The 13,226-nt window shown below is 39.5% G+C and overlaps 1 protein-coding gene and 2 long non-coding RNA genes across 9 annotated transcripts in view; 1 reads left to right on the forward strand and 2 right to left on the reverse strand.

The window, feature by feature from the left end:
- Positions 1 to 578: 578 nt before the first annotated feature.
- Positions 579 to 13,226, forward strand: part of LOC138911008 (uncharacterized) — a 220,360-nt gene continuing 207,712 nt past the window's right edge. Inside the window, exons 1-2 of one of the 3 annotated variants that reach the window (XR_011416291.1) lie at positions 579 to 711; positions 1,543 to 1,760. This is a non-coding gene — a long non-coding RNA (uncharacterized lncRNA). Of the gene's footprint in view, positions 1,260 to 1,542; positions 1,761 to 13,226 lie in introns of all 3 variants that reach the window. The other 2 variants (XR_011416289.1, XR_011416290.1) reach the window with 2 other exon arrangements.
- On the reverse strand, positions 2,684 to 6,809 carry LOC26530681 (uncharacterized). 5 transcript variants are annotated; one of them, XR_011416285.1, is made up of 11 exons: positions 6,523 to 6,809; positions 5,654 to 5,793; positions 5,476 to 5,591; positions 5,315 to 5,395; positions 4,943 to 5,264; positions 3,592 to 4,873; positions 3,398 to 3,523; positions 3,244 to 3,339; positions 3,135 to 3,183; positions 2,979 to 3,082; positions 2,684 to 2,918 (listed from the first exon to the last, which is right to left on the reverse strand). It is a non-coding gene; the product is annotated as an uncharacterized lncRNA (long non-coding RNA). The 5 variants fall into 5 exon arrangements; XR_001449809.3 differs by having other exon boundaries at positions 5,315 to 5,418; positions 6,523 to 6,808; XR_004305251.2 differs by having other exon boundaries at positions 3,135 to 3,186; positions 5,315 to 5,418; positions 6,523 to 6,808.
- Positions 7,526 to 8,256, reverse strand: LOC6634655 (mitochondrial import inner membrane translocase subunit TIM16). Its single transcript, XM_002058072.4, has one exon. It carries the CDS (start codon positions 8,097 to 8,099, stop codon positions 7,692 to 7,694), a length of 408 nt encoding a protein of 135 aa, XP_002058108.1. The 5' UTR covers positions 8,100 to 8,256; the 3' UTR covers positions 7,526 to 7,691.

Here is a 13,226-nt window from a genome sequence, read left to right on the forward strand (position 1 = left end):
TTAAAAATGAATATATACTTTTGATGTCCTTTATCTTAAAAATAGCATAGAGCCTTTTATAGAAGTCAGCGCCAGCTATAAAATACCCAAAGTGGCAACACTGTCGCGTGTTTGTCAAGCACAACCTCGTACATATGCGTAATATGATTATTTACATGCTGCCAGTGTTGCTATGTATATTTTTTTGTAATCTATTTTTTTTTCGCCCCGTCGTGCGCGTGCTGTAAAGATGAAATTATATGATTTGAATAATAATTGAATTAGAAAATCATAGTCAAAGCCATGCGCCACTCAGTTGTTGGCATGCGGCGCAAACAAATAGCCGCCGTCAGCAACGTATGTATGTATGCCCCTCCCAGACGACAGCAAATTATTGTCACATACGCAAATTTACATGCACGCACATACATTGCTGCCGTTGCTGCATTTATGCAGCTCAAGTCGTCGCTATGCGTCAACATGATATACATTTTAAGGGGGTAAAAAAATGTTTAATTTACAGCCGGCGGCGTAAATTAGGGCTTTTTGTGAATTAACTTGCTGGCAGCACATGTGCACACACTGGCAGCGCTGCCAGCTTATTGGGCGATCAACAGCTGATCGCCGAGCGCTTAAAAACGAACGGTTTCCCAAAGAGAATTGTGAAATTAGTGTTTCATTTGCAGTGCGCGACAAATTTGTTAGATTAAACGCGTGCTATTCATTTAAACGGTAACAATGCCAACGCGCGCGTTTGTAAAATGGCAAAAGTTACATCCCAAAGAGTGTCGTGAAGCGTGCGGGTCGAGCGGTCGGTTGGTCGGAGGCGCGTTTGTGACGGGGGCGGGGCAACTTGAAGCGGCTGCCAAGTGGCGCGGCGTCCTTATAACTTGGCTCTAATGCGCACGACATTTGTCGCCTTCAAATGGTTAACAAGTTTCTGCAAACAGCGGCAGACAGACATCATTTACTGCACACACACATCCGCATGTGTCTGCATGCAAGTGCGTGTGAGTGTGTGTGTGCCTTGTAATCATGTGAATCCGTTTAAACTGTCGAAGTGTATTGTGCGTCATTATTCTCTTTCGTGCCATTAGACTTGAATAGTTTTTTCAATATACATAGCAAAAAAAAAAAAAAACGAATGCAAATCGTAGCGGCAGCGGCGCTGCTTATCGTTACATATGAGTGTGTGTGTGTGCATGTGCGTGCTTGCACTTGCTCGCCTTTGCCAAGCGGCGTATGCAGCTCAACAGCAGGCAAAATGGCGACCGTGCAAAGTATCTATTAAATACCAAAAAAAAAAGCATAAGTGTCATAAGCTGCGCAAATTTTGCTTAGCACGCAGCGTACCAAGCGCGTTTCAGTTAGAGCCCTTGGAATGCAAAGTTGTCACTTGACTGCGTTTCCACTTAAGTGCGCGTCTTCTTTTTGTCTCCTTATCTATTTTTGAGCATCAATTTTTTTTTTTTTTTTTTTTATTTTTGGTGGACTCTGAAGTTGCCTTTTCGTTTTAATTGCGGCCAAAATTGCCAATTTTTGTTGCTGTTTTTTTTTTTGCAGCGTTCAATTGCAACAAAGCGCTTAAATAAATCATTTTAAAAATTTTATTGAGCGCCACGCAAATTGCATTTTAAATGCACATAAAGCTCTGTGGGCGTTCGCCTCATTACAAAGATCGATGGCAAAGCGAGTAAATGCCTGTTGCCAGCAAATGTGCTTGACTGAAAGATACCCTGTAAATGCATGCTGTAAGGCTCCTGGCTCCTGTAATGTCACAGGTAAATATTGTGCATCACTTTTCTTCACTTTATTTACGATTTTTTTTTTCACATTTTATCAAAAGTTTTTATTGAACAAAAACCAGTGTTTGAAAACGTCTGCATATTATATTTTCGTATACCTCTTTATTCTTAAGCCCGTTTCCGAAACTGAAAGTTTTTACATACAACAGCCCAAATTTCGTAACTTTAGCTTCAAAAGTTCTCGAGTTACGAGAGCTTTAATCTCTCTCTCTGGTCAGTCAGGCCCTTTTTGGCTTATGTTCGGGCAACAGGGTATGGAACATAGTAGCGAATGGGCAATTTGAATGTAAATTGTTGCGCTTTTGATAATAAGGCATGAGCCGAAACAGCAAAAATGAAACAAAAAATAAAATATGTATATACAAAATAAAACAATTAAAACGCATTTCAAATTTCAAGCGCACAAATTTCCATACACTGGCTATTTGTATTATATTTATAATTCTCTATAACCGTTTAATACCTTTAATTTATGTTTGCTAAAAGATTAAATTTAATTCAATTTCGCATTTGTTATTGCGATTCAATGAACCTCTCCCCAAATCGGACATTGCCTTCTTTGTGGAGATGTTTTTCTTCCCTTGACATATGCTTCAAAAGCTTTTCTACTACTTAGTCTCAGCTTAAACCATGTCGATTTGATCTTTATGCACATTTAAGAACTTGAATATGGTATAGACAAAATGGCAAAGTGCAAAGCTCTACCTATTTTACAATCCTACATAAGCAGGTGTGAATTATTCAGTTTGAACCATACTGCTTGTTTAGTTTACAGTTCTCCCCATAGGCTTACAGACTCAAAACCTTTGCTTTCTAGACTCCTTCCATTTAAACGAAGGGTTTATCCCTTTCCATCCAATTAGCCCCTCTTCCCCACCCAGCATTGAGAGAGTAATTGTTTGTCTTTACTCGCATATTTATTTTTATTTTTCTTTATGATTATAGCCGCAATGCTTATTTAATTTAATTTTGATTCAGTTTTTGGTTGACTTTTTTTTTGTAGTTAGGAGTTAGGCCAGCTGTTAAAATTAAATTTCGAGTAGAACCTTCCGCATAGAGAGTTGCTTGGCCTTACCTTCTTCCGTTACGATATGATCCATCTATTTTTTTTATTAATTTCTGTTACGATTTTTCCTGAAGAAAAGGCGGATAATTGGTAAGGAAAACAAAGGAGAGGCCAGATCCAAGGCTTACCTTTATAAGAAGCTCAAAGTCGAGCTTAGAAAATTGCTTTTTGAATTACAATTTTGAATTTCTCATTTATATTTTGGTTGCTGAATTGAATGATCAGAATATAACTGCAATAGGTCATATTATAGCGATAAGATCATGATAGAGCTCGTATAATACCTTGTGACACACATTGAGAGTCTTGCAAATTGTAAAGGACAACGAGTACCTGCTGAGAATGGGGACGAATCGGAGGGGTCATTCGAGAGATCTGTCTGGATGGACTTACCCCTTGGGCTGGGCAATCAATTCCGAGAGTTTCCGATTCTCTGGGCGAATATACATTGAAAGTTAAGAATTGTGAAATAAACAATCACAACAAATCCTGCGGGTGAGATCTTAAATATATATATCTGAAGGGGATCTTTGGTTTTCTTACTCACCCTTCTTGGTTACGAAATACGATTATTTGGTTGTTAGAAATAAATAGAAACGCGTAAAACTTTTGATCTGGACTTCTGTTTGAGCATTTAAAATTTTGCGCCGTGTACAAAGAGCATCTGTGACAACTGGAGAATGGGGAGGGGGGATGAAGAATCATTGATGGGTTTATGTGAATCCCTTTTTGGATACTCACCATCATTGTGTTCACACCCATTCACACGAACACACAAACCGCTTCTGAACGTAATTTTGCAACACTTTTTGAAAATTTCACATTGATTGAAGAGAAACTTTGAAACAAATTGAATTTTTGCACTTTTTGATTTTATTTGTTTCTCTCAACAGAAATAAACAAAGAGAAAAAGCAGAACAAATTTTGAAATTTATACAACAATTTAGAAAACTAGAGCTGTTGGCTCCAGTGGAGCTCCAACTGGAATGAATCTGTTTGCCTTTCGCCTGGGCTCATTCACATTTATGTCGATTTCAAGGCCTGCCCTGGCTGTACAGAATCGAATTCTATTAACATGGCCAACTTACGGACTTCGAGTATATATCTGTAACGTCTTTAGTATCTCAGGGTACCCAAAAGTAACGAGTAGCTTAATAAATTTGGGGTGAATGTAATTAGTCAGAGTGACGAGAAGACAAAACTGAAGCGCAACTAATAGAGAGTAAAGCAGTCGTGGTAACGAGTACCCAAAAGTAACGAGTAACCGTAGAGTACTGGAAAGTAACGGGCCCCTTAAACTAACGAATACCCAAAAGTAAAAATTACTGAAAATTAACCAGTACTAACGAGTACCCAAAAGTAGAGTACGGAAAAGTAACGAGCACCGAAAATAACCGAGTACCCGAAAGTAACGAGTACCGAGAAGTTGAGAGTATCTAAATAATTTGGGAAAGTAGAGCAGTCGGAAGGAGCACATCTTTGAGCCCAGAAAGTATATATTCTTGATCAGTATCAATAGCCGAGTCGATCTTGTCATGTTCGTTTGAACGCAAGGTTCTCAGAGCCAAGAGCTAGGGAATGTAGGTCCTTCTATTGCCCGCGCTGTACTAGTTTGATCCCGAAGGTCGACAGCTGGTGCCGCTGATATCGAAATCTTGTTTGAGCACATCTCATGTATGTTAAGAACTAGTCAGAAAAATAGATGTCACTTGCCTCTACTGAATTCCAAACTTTGAACAATTATGTTGAGCGGGCCACATTTGGCAGGGCAAAACCTAATCGATTCAGTATAGTTCGAGTAGCAAAAAGTAACGAGAGGTACCTCCTTTTCTCAATTTGTTCGAGCTCAGCCTTAAACTTTAAACCCACAAATTAACCGAAATAAGAATGTGTTTGTTGCATCTGTGGTTTTATTTTGATAGACGATTAATAGAACAAACAAATATGCAGCTTCTGATAATACAGTGACGCGCAACCCTCATGATCCTGTTCAACTGGATTCCGTGCAAGAACTGTATTTAAACTATGAGAAAAAGGTTTAACATATTAAGTGCAATACGGGCAAGAGATTCCCATACCGATTAGAGCTTACCCCCTTTATGGCGATGCACGAGGCGATTGCGTCCAAAATATTATTGTATTGTTAAGCGGGCAGATATTTTGGAAACCAACCGCGACAATGTTAATTAACGAAGCTTACTTCCTGATGTGCGACAACGACGATATGGGCGAACACAAAAATAAAAGTAAGTTTAAGTGTAAACACAAAAAACACGATTTTTGTTGCAGTTGCTCGTTGCTTTTTTTTTGGGGGCTTTTTGGGTTTGTTGGTTATTTTTTTATGTTATTTAGATGCGTTTTCCTAATACATATGGCTATGTACAGAGCGAGCATGAAAGATGCATATAAATAAGCTAAAAGATGAAATGTTAGATTAAATTGTTGAATTTATTGAAATATTTACCATCGACGAAGAAATCGAAACGTCTGAGAATTGAGTATGTGTGTGTGCTGTGTGTTCAGTGTCCGTGTGTGTGTGTAAACACTGGAGTTTGTAGTGTTGGTTAACTAGAAAAAGTGAGCAATCATGAAACCGGCCTCATTTTGAGCTTTTCCAACACTTACGTGTAATCTGTGTTTCTGTTCTAATTTGTATTTTTATTTCTTTCTACAGATGGGAGGGTGAATTTGTGCCACAAACAGTTTATTCATATTTGCCTTTGATCGACTAATCCAGCAAACTGAGAAAGTTCGTAAAGTTAATTTTAAAGGTTAATATTGGCATTGTTTTTCTCGTACTTACCCATATGAAAAGTCTGTGGTCTGTGGTACCGTCGCATCAAAGATTTATAAAGTCAGCAAAAACGCAAATACACCAAGCAGATCGCCATTTATCAGGGTTTTGATTATTGTGTGCTCCTGTGTATAACATTGTGGGTTCAACTAGAAAAATGAAAGTTAATACCTGATCATATTTGGGGTTTTAATGGAAGGAAGAGTCTGCTTTGCGACAGAGCTTTATTGGCAGCTCTTTCTGTGGGTTCATGCTGCATCTGAATATTAGTCCAGAGCTATATCGAAAAGGGGCTAAAAGCATGGCCTTAGCTATTCCAAGGTCAAGCTACAAGTGTTTCTGGTAAAATTCCATGCCTTGCTACAAATGCTTTTCCCATTAAGTCGGCTATTCCCTCGATAACTGAAAGCGGTCGCTAGGGAACTTAGAAGGCTTCCACAGGATTGACAAAGAGACAGACCGGAAGTGACCGACGAAGGGATATCCTCCACGCTTGGAAACTTTAGCTAATGTCTTTTGCCAAAGGCTAGAAATGACCCAAACTAGAGGCTCTAGCCAGAAGTTCCCTACTAGAGGATACGCTGTTCCCTCTTGCAGAATGGCGCTTACTAAGGATTTGAATATCGATTTTTATCGATCGGAAACAAAATATAATTAAGTATCTATCCTTGCAGGCAAATGGGGCTATATGGACTCTGAATATTGATGCTGGTCAAGACTTATATTCTTTCTGCTCTGAGAGATGCTTCCTTTTGCCTGTTTCATTCGCACGATTACAATATACTCCTTTTACCCGTTTTCAATGGGCTTGAACCAAAACCTGGGCTTACGAACCGAACCAACCAAGCCCCATTTGCGCTCTTATAACGTTTACTTACACGTTTTTTTTTGAGTGTATTTTCATCTAACATTTCTAAGTTGCACACTTCCTGACATTGACATTGAAACGAAATTTGGTACGAACTAAACAAAAAATTTATATATATTTATTTCTTGTCACAATTTGAAATTTCTTTTTAAAACAATTCTCAACCGCTTGAAAAGTCACAAGGTTAATTTTAAGCACGAAACGTATTTTTCTCACATTTTTTCTTATTTTTTTGTAAAACAAATAATTTCTGAAAGTTGGAGCTCCTGACTGTAAGAGAGCTCGAACTGTAATGGAAACTGAGAAGATGTGAGCCAGGTGCCTAGACCCGTTACCAAAGCCTACTCCGATATTTTCTTGCAATGTGCCTGCTGCGTTTTCTGAAATACAATTGGATTTCGATTAGTTGGGGCCAGGCTCATAATTGTCGCATGTCTACAAAATGTGGACCAGTTTTTAAGGGTTTGTGTGCTGGTACTTTATTAATACTTTAGCAACACTATGTTTTGTGTTAGTGTTGGAAAATATCAAAGGCATGGCTGCCGAATATGAGTTGACAAATAATGTAAAGGCATTTAGGGTTGGAAAAGTTCCTCGACTAATATATATATTTAATACTTTTCTCTAAAAGCCAGTTTTGGACAACTCAGCTATTTTCTGGCTAAATTTAGCTATTTTAAGCGGTTGACATTTGCTTTGCCAGCAATTTTAAACTATTTCAGCGATATATACTAGCAAAATATTTCAGTAATATATGAATGTACCCTAAGTGAAAAACTTGTCTGTTCCATTATGTACTAGATATATTTTTGATTAAGCGCAGCAATTACGAGCTGTACAACTATTTTCACATATGCGTAGAAACGTAACCTCTATGTTAACAAGCGCATTTCATATTCGAGTGTTAATTTGAATGTATCAGAATTCAGACTTGAAGAAGTTTCAAAACGAAGCTGGAGAATAGTTGACCCTGGGCCGTCAAATGAAACGCGATGCTTGATTTCTGTGTGTACCCTGTTGTATAATGGGATGTTATATATTTCGTTAAACTCTAATTTAATTTATTTTTTTTTTTTTGGTTTTTTTTATGTCAATAAACAACTTTTGCGAACAAACTGTTCGAGCAGCCTCAGAGACAGAATAATATATATATACACACACAGTTTGCGGCTTAATGATTTAAGCTCGATTTGCCTTTGCTGTTGGGGACACAGATTGGGTCTCTTTGATGGCCTCTTGCAGTTTATTTTGCAGCTCACGATCTATGCGTTCCTTGGCCCGAAACACTTTCGATTGTATGTAGAAAGAGCCACCGGTTGTCTTCTCGTTGACCCGAAACAGATGCTCAAAATTGCCACGGATCTCTTCGATGTTGGACAGATCCTTAACATTGAGTATCTGTTGGGCCTCATGCAGGGTCATGCCCTTGACAGCCAGATCTAAACATTTCGATTGGCTATTTACGTTTCTTCGATGCTGGTTCGCCGCCGCCCGCGATGCCTCGATCTCCTGTCGAACGGCCTTGATAAAGGCACGTCCCACAGACTGAGCACCATAGACAATGATCCGTGCAAAATGTTTGGCCATTTTCTCCCGCTCAGTAGCTCCCCCTTCTGTCTGGGAGTGTGCCTCGAATCGATCCAAAGAATTTTACGTATGTTTTTAAACATTAATGTACCAATGTACAGAATTTTCTATGTAAAAATATCAAAACGTGTGTGCTCCCGATATAATTTCATTTGGGAAATGACAGAAATTGAAAAGAGCTTATAAGTCAACTCCAATCTTCATGCTTCTTAATATCTATTCTTCCGGACGGACTGACCGGCCGTAGAAGCAACAAAACTACACAATATTTGGCCTTTGGCTCCCAACATGGGTCGTTTAAAGCTTTTCTTTTACTTTTAGGAACATCTTAAATGCTACTATATATTATTATAAATATTATTATCATTCAAACAACATAAAATAACGGTTTAGAATGCTTTAAACGTTAAATATCTATTTTTGGCACCCAACGTGGGGCGTTCACTTAAAAATTGCCTCGGAAAGTACTTCCTATTTACTACAAATGTATTTTGATTGATAAATGATCCCAGGGACTCCGAAATTGTAAACCTAGAGGGGGCCTATACGCAATCGTGAGTTAACGTAAAGTCTAAGCTCTCAGATGAACTCCGATCTGGAATATATATATATGTTCTTCCTTATTGGAAACAGTTGCCTTTCGACTGCCTCATAAACTAACAGCCCGTTATATCATCCCTTTTCTTTGTGGTGCATGGGAACAGCTCGGTTTCGGGGATATTTTCGTTGTTGTGCGTGTGTGTAAAGCTCGTAAAGAAATTATGCACAAATTGACTTAGTTCCGGAGAAAGCGATGCGCAATGCTCTAGTCGCCCTCTGGTCACGTAGTTAGACAATGAGGGAGAGGGAGAGCCACAGAGACAGCGGCAATCAGATAAAGAGGGAGAGATGCGATATGATGCCATGTGATGTGATGTGTGCCGGGTATTAACATAATTACAATAATGACTTGTTGCCGGTCAATGTCAGAACGGGGCCGACAAAATGGAAATTGTAACTCCGGACACCGGACGCCGGACGCCAGACTCCGGAATTTGTGGCCATAATTTCGAGAGTCAAGTTGTCAGCAGTTGTGGCCCCGTATTTGCATAAGCTCAATATGCACTTGGGTCTTTTTAAAGCACAACCAACCGAATCGAATCTAACCTCATATAATGTAACCTAACCCAGTCTCAGTCATTCTACACGCCTTTTGCCGCACGTCCACATTGGCAATTTACGCAGTGTGCCCAGCCTAGCCGCAAATGCACAACAATTGCAATTGCAGTGCTGCACAGTGGTTTGCATGTGATTGAAATCAGGAACAAAATTTAGATTAATGATACCCACATAAGATGTATAGATAAGTTTTGAGCCTAAAGATAAAACGCGACCAATTCTGAAAATCATATATATCGATAAGAGCAATCGATAACATTAATAATGAGTTATATAATCGGTCAGTCAGCAAAAAAAAAGCTTAATATGAATGGACTTCTTGTAAGCAAATGAAAACCAGTTACTACAAACTTTTACTGATTATATTTGCAAGAAATAACAATTATATATATCGATAACAGCGACCGATAACCGCAATTTAATCAGTTAGACAGGAGAAATAGCTGAGTTATTATAAAATAGCAAACTTAACCAATTTCTTCAATCCTATATATCGATAACAATATTCGATAACAGCAATCGATAAGATCAATTTTATAAATTCGACAGAAGAAATATGTACGGACCTCAAGTTGTGCCTAAGTAATTAAAAAAACTGTATGTATCCCTTCAATCGGACATATTGATAACGCCATTTGATAACACCATTCGATAACAACCAAGCTTTTTAATTCAAGCAATCAGCATAAAAAGCGTTATATGCATGTTATTTAAAAATACAATAAAAGCTTTACTATTCTTTAAAGGCGTATCGATAACATTAATCGATAACTTATGTTATGTTATACATATTTGTGCCCAGTGTGCGCCTCCCTTCCCATTTGCCGCTGAAATCCACAAACTGTAATTGATCACATTTGCGTTTGTCGTTTGATTTCATTGTCTTGTGCGTGAAACGGCACGAGACGGGCCTCTTTTGGGGCTTGGGGATTTGAGGTTAAGCGCTTATAGACGGGGTGAACGGGACGAAGCGTGGAGGGGGGGGGGGGTGTTGTGGGGCGCTTCCAATTCCGAAAAAAGCCGCAGCTGATGGTTGTTATTGTTGCTGGCGCGCAAGCTCATTCATTATGCAAACACCTCCACCTGACCGTGGCCCATGGTGCGCCTCCAGCTCATCAACTCGCACACGCTCTCTCCCTCTCCCCTCTCTCTGCCTCTCGCTCTCTCTAACTGCATTTTGCGATTAGTTGCCATTTAAACTGCTGTTACCCCTCGTCCCTTCCCTCGCACTCGTCTTTGGTCGGACTCCTGCTCTGTCCTGATCTGTCGTTGTTGGCCGCCAAAGCATTTTGATTTCCGCACTGCATCCGGCTATTTTAATCCCTGGACATCAGCTGCCTCCCCAAAAAACTGAGCAACTAAGTGTTTTAAGTCGCGAGTGCTCGAGTCGCAGATACCCTGTAGCCAGCAACGAGTTGCTATACACGCATACATGTTCTTTTCAATACCCCTCCTACCCCTTGTGCTAATGTTTTGAAATTTACAGAGTATACTTACGGCTTTCAGATATTTGCATATACTTAGCCTCTCTGGGATCTACCGAAAGACATTGAACTCGACTTAGCTAACAGGTTCGGCGACTGTTACATATATTCTTTGCACTCGTTATACCCACATGCAATGGCTACAGGGTATACAAACACAACGTTAAAGTGCAAATGCAAGAGGAATTGAGTATCAATCACCACAGACCGACAGCTCGCATATCCTACCGACACTTTGCAATTATTACACTTACACTTAATAAGTCATTTAAGTAATTGCAATATGGAAACAAATGAAATTTTTTTCTCGAAATTTTCTCAAGTGTGGCAACGCTCAGAGTTTATTATTTAACAAAAAAATGGCAAAGGCTTGTCAAATCCTTAAAAACTCACTTTTGCTATTATTAAATGACAATATTTTTGGCAGAGTTATTTTTGTAGGTATTTTTTAGAATACAATCACTTTGACAACATGTTTGAGTGACTGTTAACTTTGACAAAAGCCTAAAGGGTAGATGACCTGCTTGTTTGATTTTCGAACTTTGCTGAAAGTTACGGATATAGAACATGTTAAACTGTCTGTTAACTTTGACAGGAACATGACAACCTTAAATTATATAATATTATATTATTATAGTATTAATGTCAAGTTTGTCTGTTAAGTTTGACACAAGCGCATGCCATAGGAACTAGCTGCCGAATGTTGACAGCTGGTCAAATGCTGAGAGATTGCATTTTAATTTTGACCACATGTTAAAGTGGCTACTAATATCGATTGGCAAATCAATTGACAGACGAGCTAATTAATGCTAATTTTTGTGAGAGTTACTTACTATGGAGTTAGTTCATATAACCCCATGGTAAGGGTATTCAAATTGACAAATAGAATGAGGGGGCGACAGAGGCGAGTGAAGACAGAGAGATAGAGAGGGAGAGCGGGGCGTGGAGTTGGCTACGAATGCGAACGGAGTTCACTATTTACCACACATGAACGTGGGATCTGAACGAGAACGTGAACGTGAAATGTGAATGTGAACGTGGGTGATGCATGGCGCTGAAAATGTTTAGGCCTAGTGTCTGGTGTCGCATTCATTGCCATTCATTCGGTTGCTGCCGTTTCGTGGTTGCCTATTGCCATTGCCTGTTGGCTGTGTTACCCTATACCCATTCATGATGTGCGCATAGAGTATGATGCTTTTGTGCGAATGCATAAGCCGAGTTAAAGTAAGTCATGCTCGGGTAGAACTTGAAAACCTTAAGAGCTTGTTGCGCATATCATACGCAGCACGATAATTCCTTTCATTTTCATAATATCGATATTTATCGATTTCGTTATTTGGTTTCTTAAGCGTAAGTCGTAGAAGTATTTTGTTGCCTATACCATACGCAGCACAAAAGCGCCGTTTATTTTTTTAAAAAATATCGATAAATATCGATTTCTAGAAATAGCTTCTGTAGAATACCCGGACAACTTTAAGAGCATTAGACTTGAGCTTATATATTTGCCTTTACCCTACACAGCACAGCACAGCATTTTCATAATTTCGATAAATATCGATATCCAGACATGGTCTTTTAAGCATAACACGAAAGTTTTAAGAGCTGTTATCTACTGCGAGGCGATTGGAACTTGAAGCAGAAGTTTGTGTGTTTTGAAACAAGCTTGTCGTTAGTTGCAGGGTATCTTTTCTTCGAGCACTCCCGACTGAAGTACTCCCATTGCTGTTGTTGCTTGTGGCTACATGCAAGCTTAGGATTTGGAAAACAATTTCACTGTTAGTGGAATGTCAACGTCAGGCCCGTGCCCGTGCCCGTGCTCATGCCCCCGCCCGTGCACGGCTGCAACTCTGGAGCGCTTGCATTTGGTGTCCCTCCAGTCACAGGGACTTGCTCCGCCTGCCAGACCCGCAATCTATTCGTGCCGAAACGTAAAATTTAGGCGCGCGCGCGGCGCTCACATCACTAATTAGTGATGTGCAATAATCGTGCGGGAACTGCATGATGCCCAGGCGGCTGGATTTGGGGCGGCATTTGGTGTTCATTGTTCCCCTTTGGCTGTTTCAGAGATTTTCGGTGGACATCAGCCAAACCCATCGATGCGTTGGTTCGGTGCAGAAATTGCAACATTGTTAATCAACTGTGCGTGTCGCATAAGTTCCTTTTTGGTTGCCGTTTCGGGATTGGGTCCTGGGGACTGGCTACCGGTTACGATTCGCTTGCGCTTGGTTATTTCAAATTTACTGGGCCCGTTTGCCCGCTCATTTGACGGCTATCTAGAAAATTGTTATGGTTATGGAAGACGAAGCGAAAGGGAGAAGATGCTGTTTGAAGAAGATGCTGTTTAGCTATAAAAAATCCTCTCTTTGAGCATTTTGTCCTCCAATTCTTTTCGTTTTGAAGGACTCTTGAATATAGAATCTTAACTAACAGATAATTTTATCATTAAGGGTTTCAAGTAATAAGAAATAATCATAATTGATAAACA

This window comes from Drosophila virilis, chromosome X (genome assembly GCF_030788295.1).
Source record: "Drosophila virilis strain 15010-1051.87 chromosome X, Dvir_AGI_RSII-ME, whole genome shotgun sequence".
Lineage (NCBI taxonomy): Eukaryota > Metazoa > Arthropoda > Insecta > Diptera > Drosophilidae > Drosophila > Drosophila virilis.

Coding starts and splice junctions, on each gene's coding strand:
- LOC6634655 (XM_002058072.4), bottom strand. CDS start 8,099: ATGGCCAAACATTTTGCACGGATCATTGTCTATGGTGCTCAGTCTGTG.